Source organism: Pangasianodon hypophthalmus, chromosome 4, assembly GCF_027358585.1.
Source record: "Pangasianodon hypophthalmus isolate fPanHyp1 chromosome 4, fPanHyp1.pri, whole genome shotgun sequence".
NCBI lineage: Eukaryota > Metazoa > Chordata > Actinopteri > Siluriformes > Pangasiidae > Pangasianodon > Pangasianodon hypophthalmus.
Window position 1 is genome coordinate 9,814,762 of NC_069713.1, and position 24,265 is coordinate 9,839,026.

At 39.7% G+C, this 24,265-nt stretch overlaps 1 protein-coding gene across 1 annotated transcript in view; it reads right to left on the bottom strand.

The window, feature by feature from the left end:
* LOC128318154 (Fc receptor-like protein 5) overlaps positions 1-14,221 on the bottom strand; it is a 32,672-nt gene extending 18,451 nt beyond the window's left edge. The window contains exons 1-2 of the mRNA XM_053233533.1: positions 14,108-14,221; positions 235-262 (exon numbers count right to left, since the gene is read on the bottom strand). Coding sequence (XP_053089508.1) covers positions 235-262; positions 14,108-14,221 — 142 coding nt within the window. The remainder of the gene's footprint in view (positions 1-234; positions 263-14,107) is intronic.
* Between the last annotated feature and the right edge of the window lie 10,044 nt (positions 14,222-24,265).

The window sequence follows — 24,265 nt, forward strand, 5'->3', positions numbered from 1 at the left end:
CCCAATCGGCTGTGCCATGTTGCGCAGCACAGCACCTGCCCTAACAATCCGGTACACTTTTTCTGGCAGTCTCCCACCTGAATCCGTCTCCCACCTGAAGACATCTTTCACATTCACTTACAGGTCACTGTAGCGTCTCTCCTCTGTGCTGTGTGGGTTAGGGAATTAAAATGACTTATAAAAGAAAATTCTGTCTAGGTGTCCTTATAGCAACATGAATCTAGTCAATTGCACCAATTACATTTAGGGAAACCGGATATTGCTGCAAATTGCACTTTGATGTTGCCCTCTTCACTCACTGTTTAAAGAAATCTCGACTTGTCAATTTAATTATGTCTATGGCAAGAGAATTAGTTGTAAGAGAATGGCTCTTAGAAATCTAAAATGGCTCATTAGCCTGTCAATATGAGCAAGGAAATCTTCTTGGTCTCTAAAAACAAGTTCTCATTATTATATTTTTTTTTTTCTGGATCTCGTTGGATGGTGTGGTCTTCTAATAATGGCAACAGAACCATTGTGCTATAAACAACACATCATTCAGTGTAGCCTATTTATAGATCTGTGAATGTGTGAAATTACGTGTAATTATCCATGATTAATACTGATCCAAAATGAGTTACCATTTTGTTTGGGGAGGGGATTAAACAAACTGTAAGCTGCAAATATTTATTTGGAGCAATAAATATCAATACATAGAAACAGGCTAATTCATCAGTCTACGCAAGGTAATTAACTAGTTTAAACAAACAAACAAATATTGTTAGTCTTTAATGCTTGTCATGACCAAGTAGCCTGTATGCAGTTATGATGGAGCTGCATAATTTAATATGTAGTGTTACACGTGAGAGCCGTGAGTTGCACATTTAGCTGTGCAATATCCCTACATATACACAGGATCTCATCTATTCTCACAGTCACTAAAATGTTGCATATGGCTCTACACATGGGTGAAAGCTTCCATAAATATACACCCAATTTCTGACCAAGTATTTCTTTATAAATGCAGGTTTTTGCATGGGAGGATGCATACGCACATTCCAGACCCATTATTGAGTGTAAGCACTCTTTATAAATGAGGCCCCTGACCTTTTCAAAACTGTTGTCTGGCAGAATACTGTATACTGGACACTAAAGTTTACTTCTGGGGCTGCAATTGTTCTTCTACAAATCTCTGAAATCTCCTGAAAAAAAAATCATAATAATCAAATCTAAGATAAAAATCTATTTACCTTCTCATCCAGCTGTTTATATGAGCTAAAACCATTCAACCTTATCATACTACTATTCCTATTTTCAAATAATCCAGTCATGGTCCTTATCCCCTGCCAAGCAGATCTTAGGTTATTGCTACTAAATTCTGTCTTGATACTGAAAATCACTGGGCCTCATCCACCAATCTGGATATGAACCGATTTATTTGTAAATAGTTTGTATGGGCATTTACAGAAGAAATTTAGCAATTGTCAAGATTCAGGATAATATAAATAGGCAAACTAATCGAAGAGAAACACAGAATACACGAGCACATTAGGGGAACAAACCAATGACATGACAGGGATGGTGTCAGGAGTGGAACCAAAAAAATGCACATGGCAAAACAAACAAAAACACATGAAAAACTAAACAAGAGAAAGCAGCACTCTCACTGTGAAGTGGAATTCATGACAACTCAACTGCAACACATATTACTTGCACAAAAGTTAGAAGAAAAAAAATGCATTATTAATTAATACAATCTGTGCACTCTGATTTAACAACTCTTAATGCCTATTCAGTAAGATCTTTAACCACTTCACTGCATGCACAACCAGGGGCAGCCCTAGGGTGGTGGCAGACCCAGGGTTTGAGCCACTGTTGGGGCCCTATGCATACACCATAACATGAAACTACAATAGCTCCAACCAGAAAAAAAAATCAATGCCGCTATAACGCAAAAGAGTAACTACTATAATATCTTGATAACACGGCATCAGCAGACAATTTATGATATAATAGCAACTATTCAGCCAATCTCATACATTAACTGTATCTGATCCTAACATTATTAATTATTTAAAAATCCATCACATGTTCATGCATTAATTTAATTACTCATAAAATGTGATCAGATCTTTATACAAGATCAAATCATAATAATACTCTTATTCTGTCTAAACTAATAACACAAAGAGCTCTTAATTGAAGTCTTCAGTTGGGTAAATGATCTGAACCCCCTTTTTTATTAGTAGAACTAGTAGAACTTCTTTCAGCAGTAACAACCTCCACCAACTGTTTTCTGTAGCTGCTGAAAGGAGGATTGAGGAGGAATTTTAGACCATTCCTATAGCACTATGGTTCCTACAGCACTACGGTGAGGGTCAGTTGCACGAACAGTCCTTTTTCAGATCAGCATGTAAAATAGGTTAAGACTGAACTCTGACTGCCCATTATAAAACATAAAATATTCTTCTTTTTAAACCAATCTCTCGTTTATTTATGTTTGAGTTTTGAGTCATTGTCTTGTTGCATCACCCAACATTCATTAAGGTGATGGAGCACTACCCTGAAATTCCCCTGTTAAATTTCTTGATGCAATTTTAAGTTCAACATTTCCTCAATAATTGCAATCTGTCCAGGCCCTGACGCAGCAAAGCGGCTCCAAACCTTGATGCTCCCTCCACCCTGTTATAAATTACATACATTTACATATATCAGCTTAGCTGAAATGGGTTTGTTTATTATTATGATTTGGATGAAGATCAGAGAACATGTTAAGAGTAATACGGTAATCTAGGTATATTTTAAAGGACCAGAAACTTTTTTCTGAACTGTACTTGGATGTGAGGTGGTTAAGGAGTTAAGGAGGGGAGGGTAGAGCATGGGGCATTAAGGCAACGTAACATCTGGGAAGGGGGCAGACATATGCTGGTAAATGCACAAGTCCCTTTCACAGCTTCTGAATATTTGTTAAAATATATGTACGCACTCTCCTGCTGTAATGAAACAAGGTTGAAGAAATTTTTTTGTGACCCTTTACTGTTAACATGTTGTTTATATGTTTAGCGTGTATAGAAACAGTGTTGTATGAAAGTCTTTTATTAGTATCAATGTTATGTGGTTTATTGTAAGTAAATAGTAAATCTATTTACACAAAACAGTAACTTTTTTCTGTGCTGAACTGCATATGTATATCTTATGTTCTTGCTGTACAGAATGGTGCATTCTTTTTGATACATACTGTATGACATCTTTCAAAATTACAAAAGGAAGGAGAATAATATATTTTTTTAATCCATCAAATTTAAGGCTATGTATTGCTGTTTTTTGACTCATATCTAATTGGTAAATTGTTGTTCCTAAAGTTATTAAAACTCAAAAAGAGCTCTATCACATCAGATTACCCAGAGAAAATGTTTTTGGAATAATGCCACAAAAGTAAGCCTAGCCCTAAAATAATCTGGTACTGTGTTCCAAATTGAATAACTTGAACATCTAGATATTCTATGCTGTTTAGTAATGTTTAAAATGCAGTTTGTTGGTCATTTTTTAAGACTACTCATTCTTAATTAAAATAAAAAAGTGAGACAAATAACCAAGAGTAACACAACATCAGCATGATAAGATAAAACTAAGCAAAAAATGGAGAACTGCTATTATAGTAATGACTGACTGAGTAAAATTTGCCCACTATATTTACAGATATTTAAAAAACAAAATGATGGAAAACACACAGACATAACTTCTGCTGCATTATCATGACAATAATGGTGGGATACACTTCCCTTTCATAATTCCACTCTGCACTTGCAAAAAGGTCAGAATTCATACACACTCCCTCTCTAATCTCTCTCAATCTTTCAAATTCTACAGCCTCTTACACTCATTGGTTTAATTAAAAAAAGAGTTCTCTTCATTCATTCACATTCAGGCAGGTCTCTTCTCAAGTATTTCAGTGTATCTGAAAGGGAAGCCCCTTTCACAGCTTTTGAGCATTCATTAAAGGAGATGCACAGACTTTGATTTCACTAAATCAAGACTAGTATCAAGCCCCTTTATCATTTCCAGGTCAATGTCCTGCAGCTCCAAACCTGGAAAGGACAAAGAGGCTTGATACTAGTCTTGATTTAGTGAAATCAAAGTCTGTGCATGTCCACTTGAACTTGAGCCCTGCTTAGTTGTGCTCACACTGTCTCTTTCCTACTTTAATTAAACATGTTAAAGGCTGCAGAAGTTGTTTGCATGTACATGTGACCTCTACAGTTTACATGTTGTTTATGTAACACTCCTGTGAGTTATAATGGCGCTCAGCTAAACAGCAAGACCTGGAGTCCCAGAGGTGGAATGGTGAACTGGCTGGATTTTCTCTGATAAGTTATTTTACAAACTACAATTTATATAGCACAGTGCCTTCAGTTGAGAAAACTATACTCAAATTTGCTTTGGTACTCTGTTGTTCCTAATAAAATGAAATTTTACCAATGAAATCTTTCCCTTTTGTCCGGTCTAGTAACCACCCTATACAATAGGCTTTGACTAACTGACAATCTCTCCCATTCTTTCTTTAGAAGTTTCACTTCAGGGTGATCAGACTGAACACTGCTAGCAGGACATTTCTGCCTAACAACTATCCATACCAATCTAAGGCAAGGATCCTTTTTCTGAGCGGCACTTATTTCACCAGGCCTCAAGTCAGGTAAGTATCCTGTGACCAGAAATGTAGATTGGCATGAGCCCGTTTTCACATCAGGTAAGTCACCACTCTGCTGTTCATCTATGTCATCTATGCCTAGAACACTGACTCTCTTCTATTTCCCTAGACAAAGCATCTGCATCAATGTTTTTCCTCTCCTGCCGATACTTCAAACTGAACTAGTAAGTAGACAAAGCTGACAGCCCTCTGTGACCAGTAGCATCTAGCTTAGCTGACGTCAGGATGTAGGTCAGGGGATTTTTGTCCTATCTGACCTCAAAAGTCAATAAAGATAATCACGTAGCTTGTCAACTATGGCCCATTTTAATGCCAGCTTGTCCGCTGGGTAATTCTTTTCAGAGGGGGAGAGACTTCTGCTAATGAATGCCACTCGGCGCAATCCCTCAGGATGCGGTTGGTATAGCACACCAGCCAGGCCATTCGTACTTGTGTCAACATGTAACATGTAAAGTAAGTTAGGATCACCAAAAGCTAACACTGGAGCTTGTGTCAAATGGCGTTTTAGCTCCTGAAAAGCCAACTCACAACGTTCATCCCATCAAGACCCACATGGATGTGAGGGCTTGAAATACTTAGTGGTAATTGGAGTTTTGCAGTTCTCCTTTCCATGACATTTTTGTGATGGATAACCTTTAAGCAACTGATTTAGCGGTCTGCACACACTAGAGTACCCCTTTACAAACTGCCAATAATAGCCACAAAAACCCAAGCTGTGTGATGGTCTGAGGTCGTGGCCAAGCAATAACTGCTTCCACCTTACAGGGATCAGTTGCTATGCACTCTTGTGACACTATGTGCCCAACATAAGTCACAGAAGAAAAATTACACTTTTTTTGCAGAAGTCCTGCAAAAATGACACCAACTGCCTTCTCCATGACTGTCTGAAAGGTGGCAGGGGCTCTGCTAATCCCCTGAGGCATACGCTCAAACTGATAAAACCCCAGTGGGCAAATAAACACAGTTCTCTCCTCATCAGCCACACTCATGGGGATCTGATAATACCCACTCCTCAAGTCCAGCACACTGAACCATTTGCTCCCACTGTAATTGTGGCTGGACCCCTGAACTCTGAGTTGAAGTTTCCAATGTGTGCTATACAGTAGCACTCCGTCTCTCCTTCATTAGAGACTATCACACAGTAATTCTGTGAACTTTGTGCTTAATTTAACATTTACATTCAATATTTATTGCAAAACCTATACAGTTTGTTTGCAGCAATTTGTCTTTGTGATGAAATTCATGATTGAACTGAAATGTAATGGTCACAGCATTTGATGTTAGTTTGCTTTTCTACATAATGTTTTATATATATATTAATCCTGCACCATTAACTGCACGTACACTGCATGGCCAAAAGTATGTGGCCAATACTTCTAATTTATGAGTTCAGGAATTCCAGCCACACCCATTGCTAACAGGTGCATAAAATCAAGCACATAGCCAAACTCAATAGACAAACATTGGTAGTAGAATGATTCATATTGAAGAGCTCAGTGACTTTAAACGTGGCACTGTCATAAGATGCCACATTTGCTGCACGTCAGTTGGAATTTCTCAGTTGAAATTTCCCGGTTGAAATGTCAACTGTAAGTGCTATTATTGTGAAACAGAAACATCTAGGAGCAACAACAGCTCAGCTATGAAGTGGTAGACCATGCAAAGAGTGGGGCCACCTACTGTGTAGAACATAGAGAGTAGAACATAAAAATTGCCTCTCCTCTGTTTCATCCATCACTACAGAGTTTCGTAGTGCCTCCAGAATCAACATAAGCACAAAAACTGTGCATCGGGAGCTTCATGAAATGGGTTTCCATGGTCGAGCAGCTGCACACAAGCCTAAGATCAGTATGCCCAGTGCCAAGCATCTGCTAGAGTGGTGTAAAGCACGCCGCCACTAGACTCTGAAACAGTGAAAAAGTGTCCTCTGGGGTGATGAATCACGCTTCACTATATGGAAGTGTGATGGATGAATTTGTGTTTGGTAGACCCCAGGAGAACGCTACCTACCAGAATGTATAGTGCCAACAGTAAAGTTTGGTGGAGGAAGGATAATGATCTGGGGCTGTTTTCAGGGTTTGGGCCCCTTAATTCTAGTGAAGGGTAAAGTTAATGCTACAGCATACAAAGACATTTAGACAATTGTATTCTTCCAAATTTGTGGCAAATTTGTCTGAGGAAGGCCGTTTCGTGTTCCAACATGACATCTGCCCTAGTGCACAAAGTGAGGTCCATAAGGACATGGTTTGATGAGCTTGGTGTGGAGGATCTCCAGTGTTCTGCACCGAGTCCTGACCTCAACCCCACTGATCACTTCAATCTCACTGATTAATTGTTGATTGGAAGCCTCGCCTCCTTGTCTTCCTTGAGATCTAGGGAATTTGGAGACCAAGTCAACACCTTGAACTATTTGTCATGTTCCTCAAACCATTCCTGAACAATTTTTGCAGTGTGGCAGGATGCATTATCCTGCTGAAAGAAGCCATTGCCATTAGGGAATACCATTGCCATGAAGGGGTGTACTTGGTCTGCAACAATGTTTGGGAAGGTGGTACATGTCAAACTAACATCCACATGAATTGCAAGACAAAAAGTTTCCCAGCAAAGCATTGCCCAGAGCATCACACTGTCTCAGCTTGCCTTCTTCACAATATTTCATCCTGGTGCCATCCCTTCCCCAGGTAAGTGACAAGCACGCACCCAAACGTCCACATGGTGTAAAAGAAAACGTGATTCATCAGACCAGGACACCTTCTTCCATTGCTCCATGGGTCAGTTCTGATGCTCACATGCCCATTGTAGGTGCGAAACTATATATTTACAAGACCTTTTCTGGGATTTCTAACCAAAGTTGAGTAGATGAGTGTGTTTCTATTAAATGAGCACAAAGATGTGTTCTGAGAGTGTGTGAAATAAGCCCTCAGTAGTAGACATCACGCCTTTCATCCACTTTTAATGCCAACCTCCGTTTTCATAAAATATGCTATTATTAGACAAAAAATGAACTCAGAAATGATGATTCAGTCATCATGATTTTCTTCCATTTTTGTTCACTTTATGTTACACTCCTGAGCTGCCGGTGATCCAGACCCCCCTACGCTCTGGACCAGATGAGCATCACTCCTGAGCTGCTGGTAATCCAGACCTCCCCCAGACCTCACTCTGGACCTGTCCACCGGCAATGCTTCATACTGCCACGAAAACGCTTCAGCTGTTTTCCATGGACTACACCAACACACATTGTACTCACACACACGCACACTACAGTGTAAACCCATATGAGGATGGGTTCTCTGTTGAGCCTGGTTCCTCTCAAGGTTTCTTCCTATCACCATCTCAGGGAGTTTTTCCTTGCCACCGTCGCCCTGCTTGCTCATCAGAGACGGCACACACACACACTTCACTTTACTTTTGTTTGTGTAAAGCTGCTTTGAGACAATGACCTTTGTAAAAAGCAGTATACAAATAAAAATGAATTGAATTGAATTGAATTTATTAACAATACTGATAATAGAAATGATCAGTATCAGTATCAATAAACAATAAAATTTGCTGTGTTAATGTCATGGCTTGTACAGATATCATCCAAGAAAAATGGACTTAAGTTCAAGGTCAGAATTGTGCGTAAATGAGACATGCTTATATTTTGACAAATTCTCCATGTGAACCAAACCAGACAGCTACAAGATGATTAATGTCCTTAATCTTTCTCCTGAGTTAAAAAGAAATTTAAAAAAAAGGTGGAACTACTGATCCCATAGATCATTACATATTATGATATGAATCCATTTTTTAATTCCTTGTCCATAAGCATAAAGCCTATTTATCTTTTAGTGTTTAGCATATATTGTGTGTATTGTAGTTTATGTATATGAAGTGTTTTATATTCTATCATTCTAGTTTTGATTTAGTTCCCCGTCCATTATTTTAACCTTAGGTAGCATTTGGCTACTAGATATGCAACACACGTGTTTACAGCCCTATTCGGGCGATAGCAAATGTCTGTATTAACACCCAGTCTCGTAGAAAAAAGTTCACATTTATCGTACGTGTAACACCAAAACAAATATTAACATCCTTTCACAAGCAAGATGTATATTCATGTATCAAACTTTCACTCCACTGCTCTGAAGGTGCTCTTGCACATTCGGTACCAAAATAATTGAACACACCCACATATCCACTATGCTTTTTGGACGTTGACGTGTAACAAATACGTTTACCTCATTTTTAATCATATTCAGCGGGGGCCACATTCACATTCTTCTCCTAGCCATTCAGAAATTCGGGTATATTCAGAAGCATGTTTGAAAACCGGAAAGCACAGAGGTGGAGCCATCAGAATATTGCACTGCCACGTTACTACATTACCCATGAATCTCATCACCTCCAAACAATAAAAAATGGGAAACTGGTAAAAAAAAATAGCTTAATAAATAAAAAGCTTTTTTCCTTGAATAAAAGGAATAAAAGCAATAAACTTTATATGCTTATAACTTATAATGTAACACAGTTCTACAGTCCTACCTATGAACCAAAACACACTATTATGGTGTCAACATATATGTAGTACACTTTCTCCAGTGACAAAAGGGTTTATAAATGTATGCTCATAGTATATCTGCATTTACCAGCATATGTCTGCCCCCTTCCCAAATGTTATCTTACCTTAATTATGTTACCCCATGCTTCACCATCCCCTCCTTATGTCCTTGCCCACCTCATATCCCAGCATCCAAAAAACCATGGGCATTAATTTGTGCCCACTGAATCAAAGGAGAATCGAGATCGATGATTTATGAGATCGAGGTATTGAACGTAAGGATGGATTACTGATCAGGCCTAATGGGCACAGGTCCAGGAGCTCAAGGACTCAGGCCCCAATGTCAGAACCTCCATGAAAAGTTGCTCTTATTACATACCCAGAGTCATAGATCCAGAAACTGAAGAAATAGCCTACACAATAACTTTGAAGATGTCACAAGAAAAGAAACCATCATTACACCTTCAACATGAGGTAGTGGCAGCTCAGTGGATGATTTGTCTAGAGCCCCCTAGTGATTCTCAACCTTTTTTCAGCTATGGACCCCTAGCATATTCTGACTGATCTTCATGGACCCCCTACATAATATGTATACATTAAAATACAATATAATTATAATGTATATAATGTATAAAAATATATAAGGAGTCTACATTACACATTTTCATAAAGCAACAAGAGTCAAATTTGATAATTTTTCAGTTCAATATTAGATTTGATATACTGCTTGATATTCACATTGCTGTAATATTAACAATGATATTTTTGTACATTACACATTGACATTATCACATTTAACATTTCATTTTACCCATCAATGTTAAACCTGAAATTGAAGTTTTTGCAGCCTGGAGTGAATAGAAAAACGTTCACACATTTTATTGCTAACATTACACGTAATTTGATGTACACTCTGAATTTTAACATTATAAACCTTGCGCTAATAATGACATGCTGAACATTGATCGAGGACACTCCAGAATGACCAAGCAAAGTAAGTGAGAGAGTTGTAAATGCCCATGACTAAGCATAGTCTGTGGCTTTTCTGAAATTTAATGGGCCTAAAAATGTATTGAAACTACACTTACTTTGAAATATTTAACAAAAATATCACATACATATTTTCAATATTTTTAGAAACAATCCCACAGACCCCCTGTAATTTATGCCATGGACCACAAGGGGTCAGCAGACCTCTGGTTGAGAAACACTGCCCTAACTCAGACAGCATGGTCCTCCAGACCAGTACACAACTGCATTGTCACTTGACCATAGAGTTGATATTGCGGGGTAGAGTGGGCCATTAGAGGTGCTGAGAGTGCTGCCTACTGAAGTCTTATGTACTGTGAAATATTATGCATACCTTTTCTCCTTTAAATATGTAGTGCTAGGCCTACACTGGAACAAATCATTTTCTTTTAATAGTTTATAGGGCCCCACCTTGTGCAAGTCAGGGTTTGTTCCCTGTAATTGCAGGTATAATATTGTTAAGCTAATTATCATCATCTTTTAAGAAAGGGAAGCTCGTGCTGAGCTATTTTGGCTCACTAGTTTGGTAGTGGGATTCAGGGATGGATTTAGCCTGTCTTGATTGAGGGTGCAGGCATCTTTTACAATTATGATTGCCATGAAATATATTTATATAATGAAGAACTTGAGGCTCCCTGCCATACAGTATGTTTTGTTTAAACTTTAATTTAGTTTTAATTACAGCACATGAGGACAGGGGGATAGTGTTCCTGTAGCTCAGTACTATCCTTTGACATATACAATTTGTTTGTTTGTTTGTTTGTTTATAGATTATTTTTAGTTTATTATTTTAGGCCATATACAGCTAAGCCGAGAATATTAGGGGTGGTTTGTTATCCAAAGCTATGATATATATTTATTTATTTATGACATATTTACCTTATTTATTATCCTGATTGAAGGTTTTTTTTTAATGAATGCATTCCTTTTTTAATGGCTGCTGCTATGGTGAGAAATTGGATTAACCAATTGGGACCATGCGTCTTCCCTGTTTCTGTCTGAAAGCTACTAGCCAGATAGCTACACTATAAGCATAGAGATATCGAAGTTAGAGCTGATGAAGTAGCCTGCAGTATGTTTAATCCAGTAGGAAAAGAAAGTTTCCAGGATTTATAAGAAAAGGCATAACGTTCCCCTATTATTGATGTTATCTTAATCATTTAATTGGAACTGTCATAAAGGTAATTTATGGCAATATTATTAATATGGCAAAGTCATTTGAAGGTAGATTGTGCCTTAAAATGATAATGCAAAAAAAGATTTTATTTTGTATAGGTCCTCATCACACTGAAAGCAATTCCTGTGTATGCCACTGTTCATATCTGACGTGTTTCTGAATTGTTTTAGATACAAGTGTGACTTACATCAAAAGCAGCAGACAGGCATCGATTTTAAGCAGAGTTTCAGCACATAGATGATCATGTGCTGTACAGTGATAGTTGCACACTATGGTGAGAATTCTAGTATGAAATGTTTACTAGTACATACTGAGGCCCTCTTCAACATTTTTTTTTCTTGAGTTTTTTTTTATTTTTTTATTTAAACTGTTTACTGGGGCAGGGGTTCAGACTATGTTGTATGTCCTTAAACCTCTGTATTTTAAAAACTTAGTGTCTTTTAACCTCACCGTTTGGATGCTGGGAGGCCTTTTGTACATTCGTGCCCAGGGGCCCACTTTCTCATAATCCGTCCCTGATTGGACTAGAGGGCCTGGCTCTCAATCAACATACTAATTCATCCCAAAGGTGTTTTAAAACCACTTTAATTTAATTTTAAATTTGTCTTTAATTGTAAAACCAAATAAAGACTCCAATCAATGTTTCATCTACCATCCCATATCATAAATAAATTTAAATATATAAAGGATAAGTAAAGCACTGTCAATTACACTAGAATCTGTAATCCCCACACTTATGAACATTGATCTCATCAAAGGGAGATACTCCACAGAAAACACACAACGATTCGTTAACTTAATGCAATGGTACAATAGTAATAACTTCCTAAATGTAACCGGGTGGTAATGGTCCCTTTATTTTGCTTCTTTCCTTGCATTGTTTGAAACTTATTTCCTGTTCAGATGAATGGCTCCAGCTAAGTATAAGGACAAGAAAAGCTGTTATTGCCTGCATTAACCTTGAGGTGTCAGTAAGTGGCGATGTGAGGTACGAGCAAAGAGACTATGCACGTGCGCGCACACACACTACTCGATGCTCAGTGAGAAGTGCAGGAGAGAAGCGCACTCTCTGAATTGTTTTAGTGTATTTCATGTCATCCAGTGGTAAATATAATATTTCATGACAATATTTTGGATAAGTATCACTTGTGGATGTATGTTTTTATGTTTTATGTCAAACAAGTATCATATTGAGAGAATGATATCGAATGTAATATCCACAATGGTATGATGCAAAAACCATGCAGTGCAATGTTATTTTTTATTTATTAAAATTTTTTTGCTAATGTAACGATGTGGTGCACTTCATGTTAAAATGTTTTATGAGTACCTTATGCAATATCTTCAACTCTCAACTCTCAACTCAAAGATTTTAACTCTGATGGAGTGAAAGTACCATGTTGTGCAGGAGCTCATAATTTTGGGAGTGTTATTTTATTTCTTTCAAACGATGTAAGTGGGTAATATGAAAAATATAATTATGTTTTATTTGTTTCATAAATATAGTCCCACTGCCATATTCTTAGACATACCAGGTTGTGAACTATATGGTTTTGCATTTTCGTATTGAGCAGACTATTCGGAGTCATACTGTGAGATAAATATGGAGTTGTTAAATAGGAAAAAGGAAATAAAAATGAATGATAATATTATCAGTTCTGTGACTATTGTTTCAGATCTGAAAGTTGTTCTTGCCAACGAAATCTAAATCCACAGTCACATAAATAAATCACCATTTATATTAGCATCGCTAGATGCTGAGAAGGTGTTTGAGTGCTCCTTTCACCCCTCTTATTTGGATTTGGACCATATTTAACTAAATGGACAGAAATACTATATAATACTAACTGTATCACCCCTTGCCTCTGTACTAACTAATGGTTACAAAGATGACCACTATCTCCATTACTGGTTGCACTTAATATTGAACCACTGATTGCCTCAATCCAAAAATCATAGTCAGTGTCAATTCCTTGGTTCAATATACAGTATATTAATGTATATTAAATGAGGGAAATCCATATTTAAAAATGTTAACACAGGAAAGAGTCAGAAATCTGAAAGCTGAAAGCAAGGGAACAACATGCTTAATGATGCATGATAATCGATTAGCCTTTGTGATGAGACAAAGAAACATAAGAGTATAAAATGCAAACTAATCAAAATGAAAAACAAAACACATTAGGGGAACCAACCAGTGTCCAGACAGGGCAGAGAAAGAACTGGGACCAAAAAGAATACATATGGCAAAACATAAACATAAGCACAATCAAGAAAAAGCAGAGCTTTCCCAAGTAGCTGATAGTTGGTAAAATGTAAAAAAAAAAATTATTAAAAGATTGGTGAAGTGATTTTCCATGTTATTTTCCCACAAGATTATACACACACAAGTGTTTTTGTTACTAGGTGGGGACACAAGGCTAGGTAATGCCTGGTGGAGACCACGCTTTTTCAAGGGTCTATAAAGTAGAGAATAATACAGGCTCTATTAGCCCCTCCCCCACGTGGCCTATTATTTCAAAAAGTGAAAATTAGTGATGGAAGACAGACCTTACATTATACTTCCTGGTGGAGACGTGGGATCTGTCAGGTCAAATGACTTGGTGGGAACAATGGTGTCACACATTTGCATGTGCAAATATAACTTCACTCTGTGTGATTGGAAGGTTACCTGTGGGGACCTCTGAGGCAGCAGGGGCACGGTCGAGTGTCGGCTGTCTCTCATTTCTAGCCTTTCCCCCGATGTCTCCCCTTGTCCCCTCTCTGTCCACATAGGCAGAACCATCTGTGCCCGCCAGGACAGTGGCAAAGCATGGGCAGTGGAAGTCCTAGCATTTCCAGGATCAGTGTTCCTTTATGGAGGTGGGAGCACTGACTCACTGCAAGCCTCCCCTGATTGAGCAGGAACATACTGAATACCGGTGAGTATACAAGGGAGTACACATCAGGCCTTGGTGGAGGTTGTAACCAGACCTCATTCTACCAAAGCCTAAGTCAAGGCGGGGCATTGCGTAATGCACAACTGGTGAAGGTAATGTGTGTGCACGGGGATGTTCACAAGTATCTGCCGGTGTCCAGGGCCCTCTACATTGAGTAGAGGTGGCAGTTAGTCCTCGCCTCACCCATCCACTATTTCTTGGGACAAATTGGGCAGGGTTTCAGGAAATAGTATGAGAAATGTTTGCAGATAGGTCCTGCAGTACAAGGCACGGTGTGGAATATGCACAGCATCGGCTGGGAAGGCAGCGCTGGCGCCATCCACATCACCTCCATGTCAGGGAAACACAGAGGATGGGGAGGGCTCCACCCCTCCATCCTTCACGGGGATTACCCCCTGGGATTTCCCCTTGTAACAGAACCCAGATACAGCCAATCCACACAGTTAAACAAAACAGTTTTGGGGTAGGGATGGTCACAGTGGGGACTGGCTTTGCCAGGTTTATACACGCTTATACAGCATGCTAGTAGCTTAGCTTTGTTAGTAGTGTATCAGAGTGTGCTGCGTGGCATGTGAGCCAAGCAGTGAGAGCTGAAGTGTATGTGTGTGTTTGAGATGTCGAATTGAGAGCTAGAATAGCTAGAATAGTATGTCATGTCAGCACCAGACTCCATTTCCAGAACACACTGCAGTCTACAAACCTGGCTGCCACTGACTACACTTCCCAACTCACACGTCCATTTTCATGTTCACGGTCACCAGACTTCTAATCATGCACACTTGTCTCACACCCACTACTATATAAAGAACTCAAAAACACTCACTCACTGCGAAGTAATACTCAGCGTATCATTGTCTGACTTACCATGCCTTTATTTCTGTTCTAGCTATTCTGGTTTTGACTTTTTTTAATCTGGTTCCATGAGTTCTGTCTTTGCCTCCTTTATGTTGTTTGCTGATTGCCTGAATCTCCACCTGTTTTTGACCTTGATCTTGTGTCCTATATGTCCTAATTCCTATATTTTTTTTTCTTTAAGGCCAAATGGTATGGTCCATTCTAAAAAGGAATGAGGTGTTCCTATCATGATGCTAATTTATTGTACTCTAATCTACACCAGTCTTATGCAAATATGCAGATAATCCCCACCCCATAAAAACTACACACATCTTGTACACTTTTGACCACAGGGGGCGTACTTCCACAGAAACCTCTGTTACACACACTTTCAACCACACGCCCCCCCCGCCCCCAAGCCCAATACTGACCCAGCCCAATACTGATCCAGACCATGCATTTATATTAAAAGCTCTTAGTCTAAGGTCTCACTGAATCTATATGTGTAAAGCTGATCTAAACACTGAGTAAAGTTTAATGTTCTTAAGTCAGAAAGATGAATAAACTCAAATTTACAGTACATGTATTATTAGATATGATTTTACTAATTTGAGCCACTTGTCTTAATCATCTGTTAAAATGAGCAGGCTGAGTTTTACATATACAAGAACAAGAATCACCTGTTGGTATGCAGTGGATGAGTCCCGTCAGCACTAAAAGTAGGGAGAGAAACAGAAGAAATGACAGATGAAGTATAATAATCCAACAATGGGGTGGTCTGATGTGGCTCATTGTGAAGTGGATTTACTTTTACCATTCCAAAGTTGATTATTTTCCAATAACAGCATATCCTGAAGTGTTTTATTCCTCTTATACCACAGCAATTTGCCAACAATTACAATGTTTTAAATTATTAATGAACATGTCATACTTTTTACCATTTATGTTCATGTTTAATGTTGTGTGACAATCACAAGACACAAACCACAAGTTAGCTCTTGTTGTCACTAGCGTTATAGCATCTAAAAACAGTCATTTCCTTTTCACCAGCATCCGTTTTCACACTTAAAGTTACAAAAAATATAGAGGCAAAAAATGTTGTCATGTTACTGAGAAACCTCAAAGGACACTTTGTCTTAATCTACATTCCTTTCCAAATCTAGTGGAATAAAGGCTTTCCCATGATGGAAAAATTACTGACCATTACAAAGCACTGACACTCGAGACTCCATAAATATTCCATAAATGTTAAATAAATGTTCCATAAATGTTAATAATCGTCTTCTTACAGAAAACATCACCATATCAACCATTATGAAATTGTCTGTTAAATAACATGATTTTGTCCACTACACAAGTCCCTGTACAAGTCACTTTATAAAGAAATGATAAAGTGTGACAACAGTAATATAAACCTGTACTTTGCCTTGCAACAAACACTACTGTCAGAGCTGCTGTTAGAGAATATTAATCAACACTTTCTAACCAATCAGAACTGAGAATTCACCAGCGTGGTAGTATAATATGAATTGTTAGTTATCACACTGTATATGCTATATAAATCTCAAATAGATTTATTCAAAGCAGCATCCATTCTGTTCTGTTATTGAACACAGTGCCATGTCTCTATGAATATAAACATCTTATATTTAGAAACTGAGTCAATTGATTTCCTGTCTGCTTGGCACAGTCTCCTGCCAGACGCTAGGTTTTATAGTATATCTACAAGAGCAACATTCTACACTTTACAAACATTAGAGTACAGAAAATATCACCAAAATATTGAATAAACTATAAAATGTAAAATCTTAAATAAATACTGACTTCCAATAGATAACTGCAGTTAAAATCATGAACTCAGCTTTAATGTTCTGGACATATGTGAGACACCAGCATGCAATTGCAGATTTAATACAGTGACTATTTAATATTTTACTCAGAAAATAAATTGGGTGGAATTTAAACATACCACAAAAAGCAGAATTCACTGTTCACTCTAAATTCAGCATCAAACCAGCACTACAGACAAACGAAATAATCACACAGACACAGGACTCTCAGGCTGTTAATTAGAAACTTAATTCAGCACCCCTCACTGCCATGAAGACATACAGAGAACATTTACTCACAGAGCATCACATGGAGTGGACGGAGCTCCATCCTGTCCTACTGATGACTGACTGAATGAGCAGTGTCTGTGTTAAAGCCTCGACACTTCCTGTGTTTCTAAAGACCAATCACACTTGTGTGTGTGAGAGAGAGAGAGAGAAAGAGAGAGAGAGAGAAAGAGAGAGAGGTAATGCAGGTTGAAATTCATACATTACTTATATTATAGTTACATACGTTATTAGGATTCACTACAAGCAGCAAAAATGTTTTCACCACTCATAGTGTGCATTATGTGCATTACAGTAGTGATGTAAAAAGTTTCTCCCCACATGGCTGAATATACAATGGATATAAAAAGTCTACACACTCCTGTTAAAATTGAAGTAAAAAAAAAAAAAACAACATAAATCATGTCATATTTTTTTCAACCTTTAATATGATATAGCAACCAAGAGTGCACACTCATACAATGGGGCATGTGACTGTGCTCAGAATGAACCAATCACATTCAAACACATGTTGAAAAGTAATTATTATACACCTGTCATCAATGAAGTGATTCTGATTAACCCCAAATAAAGATCATCTGTTTATGGTGAATTTTCTTAACAGGTTCTTGGTTTCATCTGATTGCTGAAGCCATGGTCCACAAAGAGCTTACAAACCATGTATGGGGTCTCATGGTTAAAAGGTCTATCAGGAGAGGGGTACAAAAGAATTTCCACAACATTAGATGTACCATGGAACACTGTGAAGGCCATCATCAACAGGTGGAGACAATGGGGCACCACAGTGACATTTGTAACAGGACATCCTTCCAAAATTGTTGAAAGAACAATATGAAATCTTATCAGGGAGGCTACAAAGAGACCTACAGCAACATTAAAGGAGCTGCAGGAATATCTGGCAAGTACTGGTCACTCCACGTATGCGACAACAATTTCTTTTATTCTACACATATCTGGGCTATAGAGTAGGATGGCTAGACAGAAGCCCTTTCTCATGAAAAAAAAAAAAATCCAAGCCTGCCTAAATCACCCCAAATCATGTGGCAAAATGTGTTATGGTCAGATGAGAAAGACCAAGGTAGAAATTTTTAGGCATAATTATAAAAAAAGGAAGCTTATCACCCAAAGAACACTATACCCACAGTGAAGCATGGTGGTAGCAGCATCATGCTATGGGGCTGCTTCTCTTCAGCTGGTACTGACGCTCTAGTCAAGATAGATGGAATCATGGATAGTTCTATTTTGGCACAAAACCTGCAGGACTCTGTTAGACAGCTGAGGATGAAAAAAAAATCACCTTCCAGTATGATATTGACTCAAAGCACAAATCCAAGTCAACAAAGTACAAGCTTCAGAAGAAGAAGCTCAGTGTTTTGGAATGGCCCACTCAGAGCCCAGATCTAAATCCTATCGAAAACCTGAAGAATAACTCGAAGAGGGCTGTGCACAGGAGATCCACTTGCAATTTGATAGATCTGCAGCATTTTTTGCACGGGAGAGTAGAATAAAATTGACAGATCAAGATGTGCTAAGTTGGTGGACTCTTACCCAAAAACACTGAGTGCTGTATTACAAGTAAAAGGTGCTTTAACCAAGTATTAGTAAAGGGATGTGCACATTTTTGCAACCAGAATATGTTTTTCTTTCCCCTTAGAACCCCCACCCCCAATTAAAAAAAACAAACAAACAAGAAACCTTTGTTTTTCACTTGAATTTTGTTGGTTTCTATATCACATTAAAGTTGGGAAAAGATCTAACATGATTTATCTTGGTTTCATTTTTTATATCACAAAAACCTGCAATTTTAACAAGACTGTAAAAAGTCTTTATGTCCTCTGTAGTGGGAGTCTTAAAACCATATGTTTCAGAGAGGTGCAGAGAGGCAGATAGAGAGAGAGCTGTTGTGGTTTCTGTATGTGGTGGTAAAAGGTCTCAATGTTGCTGACATCAATAATAGCAATGACCAGTATGTAAGCAGTCAGTGAACGTGGTGTGCTTTTTTTTCCCTTTAGGTGTGAACAGATCATCATTTTTACTGTTAGAGCTGTTGCACAGCTCATCCACCCTGTATTAACCATGCAATAACGCAACATTTTTTACGTTCCTTCACAATGTATTTTTTTTTCATATATATTCTTTTTCTTATGGACAAATTCTACTGACAGTCACTTTATTATCACCTGGACTACAGTTACTTTACTTTTGTTGCTACTTAGAATTTTATTTTTATCATATTTTATTTTTATTTACTTACTGTAATGGGTACTACAATCTGTGCATTTTCTGTGTCCTTGCATTTTTGTTGTTTATTGTACTGCTGCAACGAAACAATTTTCCTCAGGGATAAAGACAAAAATAATAATGTGAGAAGCTGTAATGTGCAAAGCTGATGAGACAGGACACAAGTGAGTAAACTCAGCATGCTCTTTATTAAGGGCAAACCAATCATCTTCATCATATTTCCAAGCAGAGGTCAAAGTTCAGGAAGGCAATATCAAAGTAGGCAAATGATATATAATCCAAATGAAAAGTGTGGATTTACACAGGAACATGGAAATATGGCTCCAGAAACAGAAACAAATGCACAGCAGCACTCACTGCAGGACACACGCTGCTGTGCACTGAGGGGGAATGTGTGACGGTTCCACAGATTCCTGTTGCTGCTGAAGGTCACAGGGGCACTGAACCTCCACTGATTCTCAGGATTGTTTTCTTTTTGTGTCCAAATTACTTTAAATTTTACTAGACAAGCAAATAAAATATAATGGCAAATAAAACAGCACTGTACTTACAGTTTTTATGTTATTGGGCTTCAGTTTCTGTTTAAATCTACTGTTACGACGCAGTCTAGGGTTGGGTCATACAGCGTTAGTAGCACAGGGTTGTGTTAGCTGGAGGGCAGTATGAGGTGCTGTTGGGAACACACACACAGGACACACCAGATATATACAAAACGTGGAATATTATGCAAGATATATACAAGTGCTGTACAAGCAACAACCGGGTAGAGCTTCAGGGTGGAATAGTTAGTTAGTTAGTGTAGTTGAGATCAAAATGAAGGCCGAGTTCAAAGATGGGTGTAGTCCGAGTACTCGCCGAGTACTCATGGGTCGTAACATGTACGTAAACATGCCATACACGCTGATTGTGTGATGTGTGATTTTGACTTCTGATTCCAATTCTGATTTTGCACCGTGGCTGGTGTGATCCCATAGCAAGATGGTCTCGAGTTGAAATATTTGAAATTTACTTGGCACATGTTGACTATATTACTTTATAGTACACGGACCATATTGCATCAGTAACAGCTGTGTATATCTGAGCTCTCTCTTATAATTTGAGTGCATCATATGCTACACTTCTTATGTGGACTTAAATAGTTTGATGTTTCATTTAAACATTTTTGTTCGTATCTGTGGATATGCCTCTTCATCTTCACTGTCTTCACTTTGCCCTTGTAACCCCTCTCGGTTCGTGCTTTCTATCCTCTCAATAAAGACCACAGGAAAACAGTTCTGTTGAGCACACTCACGTTAGCGTTTACTGTGAGCTGGGGAAAATCTGGAAAAGACATGGGAAGTACCAAACAGACAATAAATACTGCTAATCCGGTCACAAAACATCCTTCTCAACAGCTCGACTAAACTGACAACTTAATCAATAAACACTTTTTGTTACATATGAGTATGACTCAATCTCTTTTTTTTTCTTTTGTACACATAGAGAACACAAAACTGCATGAAAAAGTAATACATCATACCTGGAAAAGACATGGGAAGTACCAAACAGACAATAAATACTACTAATCCGGTCACAAAACTGTCGAAAAATAATACACATAAGGATAAATCAAACGAATATACAAAATGAAAAAAAAAAAAAAACAGAGCAGACGCCATTAGCACATGGTGTGCACAACTACCTGTAAAACACATAAAACTCTGCTACACACCGCTTTACCCTCCTTAACACAATAATACAGAGTAAAGTTATCTTAAACACATTTCTAGACAAATACAACTGACTTTAGACAAAAATAAAACAATGTCTCCCGACATTTTTTTTTTTGACCGATTGACCAGAGACATTTTCGCCTACCATCCTTCTCAACAGCTCGAGTGAACTGAGGAGATGGCTGACTTCACACGTTCCCTATCGACACTACACTCGTACTGCGTTGCTAGACACTATGGGGAAAACTCCTTTTTCTCTGATGACTGAAGCCTTTACAATCACGCAGTGAAACTGCACGGCCATTGGTTCGTGCAGTGCAATAAAGCGAACCAATGGCTCAGCAGTGGGACTGCACACGCCTATGGCGAGGAAGCCCGCCAGGATGAGTGGAGCCATCTGGCTATATAAATGGGCATAGCGCCATAGGATCTCAGATCAATTCTCCTTCAGCGATGAAGATTTTCTCTCCGCTGAGCTACGAGACTAATGCGGCCTTTAAGGAACTGCGCAGTGCGACGGACCTGGCCCTTCGAGCTACGAATGCGACGGCTCATAGGGAGGTCTATGGCCAATCTAGTGGTCTTGGAGCGCCACTTATGTCTGAACCTGACTGAGATTAAAGAGGCGGACAAGGTTCCCTTTCTGGATTCTCCGGTTTCTCCCACGGGGCTGTTTGGACCCGCTGTCGAAGGGTTTGCAGAGCGCTTTACTGCCGCACAGAAGTCGTCCCAGGCATTGCGACACTTCTTGCCGAAGCGCTCAAGCTCTGCGAGCGCCACCAGTCGCTCCAAGCCTGTTCCAACGCAGCACTTGGCTAGATCTGTGCCTGCGCCTGCTCAGCCTACCCAAAAGCCTGACCCTCCGCAGCGCTCCTGCTCGGCCAGACGCCACTCATTTTTGAGACGCCAAGGACCCCGGCCCAAGCTGACGGTGGATCCTGCGCCTCGGGCGTCATCCTGATATGCCAGACAGGAAGAGGAGGGGGCAAAGTCTCGCCATCGCCGGACCACCCCCCAAACGATCTCTGTTATGCCCCCAAGCACCCCGTTCTGTTCTGGGTGCCGGTGGCAGTGTGTTTGTAAATGCTGTTGTGGACACTGGGCCCGTTCTGAAAGTGCCCAAACAAGCAGCCACTGTTGTAACAACAAAAATAAAACACATTTTCAGACAGAGAGCAAAATTCCTCTTCCACTTATAACGAGTCAGGTTCCCTCACGGGGATCTGCCACTCGAACCAATCCAACCCCTCGCCACACGGGCAGAGGCCTGGCAGGCCATCCCCGGAGTGTCAGATTGGGTTTTGGGGATTATAAAGTGAGGTTACTCACTCCAGTTTGCTCGAAGACCCCCGCGATTCAGCGGTGTGGTTCCCACCTTAGTGCAGGGCAAGGACGCTCACGTCCTACGCTCCGAGGTGATGGCCCTACTGGCGAAGGGTGCCGTAGAAACGGTTCCACCAGCACAGAGCGAGTCAGGATTTTACAGCCGCTACTTCCTCGTCCCCAAAAAGGGTGGCGGCCTTCGGCCCATCCTCGATCTCAGATGCCTGAACCGCGCGCTCATGAAGCGGCCGATCAGGATGATTACTTTGAACCCGATTCTCTCGCAAATACGCCCAGGGGACTGGTTCTTTTCTCTGGATCTGAAGAACACATACTTTCACATCCAGGTAGCCCCCCAGCTTCTTGAGATTCGCCTTCGAGGGAGTGGCTTATCAATTCACGGTCCTGCCCTTCGGACTGTCCCTGGCTCCTCGCACATTTACGAAGTGCATAGATGCGGCTCTTTCTCCTCTGAGACAGAAGAGAATCCGCATTCTGAATTACCTCGACGACTGGCTCATTTTAGTCCCACAGGTCCCTCCTCCTCAGCCACTTGGAGTGCCTAGGACTCAGGGTCAATTTCGCCAAGAGCTCACTGTCCCCCAGCCAACGACCTTCGTTCCTGGGGGCAGTTTTTGACTCAGTCCACACGAGGGCTGCAATCGCACCAGAACGTGCACTAGTCATACAGCAGCTCGCGGCCTCCTTCAAAATTGGAGCCCTTCGCCCTCTAAAGATGTTTCAAAGGACGCTAAGCCGAGGCATGGTTACGTTCCTAAGGTGCTCTACACCCCGTTTAGAGCACAGGTTATCTCTCTCTTGGCGCTTCATCCATCGGAGGAAGACCCAGAGTTGAACCTTCTCTGCCCTGTCAGGGCGCTGAGAATTTACATTGAGCGTTCTGCTCAAGGGCGTAGATTTGCTCATGGCATTGGTGGGGACCTAAGATTCTAAACACACCCCCCCCCACCCACCCCCCCCCCCGCCCTATTATCCTGTTGTTTTGACCAGGCACTTGATAGCTGTGCATCTATTGGAGCTGCTTCTTGAGCACAAACTGTGACTGCATGATGATGGGATTGAGAATTCTGATGGCGTTCTTTCTAGAGCATTTTTCCAGTTAGTAAACCCTTTGGAGGAGAAAACAGGTTCTGCCTTTTTTGACATAGTACTTTTATGTATAGCATATGTCTTCACACAGTTAAAACAGAGAATCCCCTTCACTGCAGGGCTATAATGCAGCCATGGATAGTCTTTGTACCACCTCTCCTGAAAATGGAGGACCCTACAGGACAGTGTTTGAACCGGGATGTGTTTGGGGTTAGGCTGGTTTGGCTTATTTTCAATGAGCTCCTGAAAATCTCCACTTATACACTGTTCTTCCTCACTCTCATTGCTCCTCTCCCTGTTGCTCACAACAGATGTACCGGTTTCCTTAGAGATAGATCACATCATACAATTAGTCCCACCCCTCATTTTAAATAGATTACATACATTTCCCTATATTTAAACCATAACGATATACTTAATGAACCTCACCTTTGACCCATTGTTTTCAATGGAGCAAATAATGTTGTTAGTTAAAACTGTGCACTACTCCTTATTGTGCTGCTATGCACATGCTTGACAACAGCGCTAAAGTTTAGAATTCTGACGCATCCCA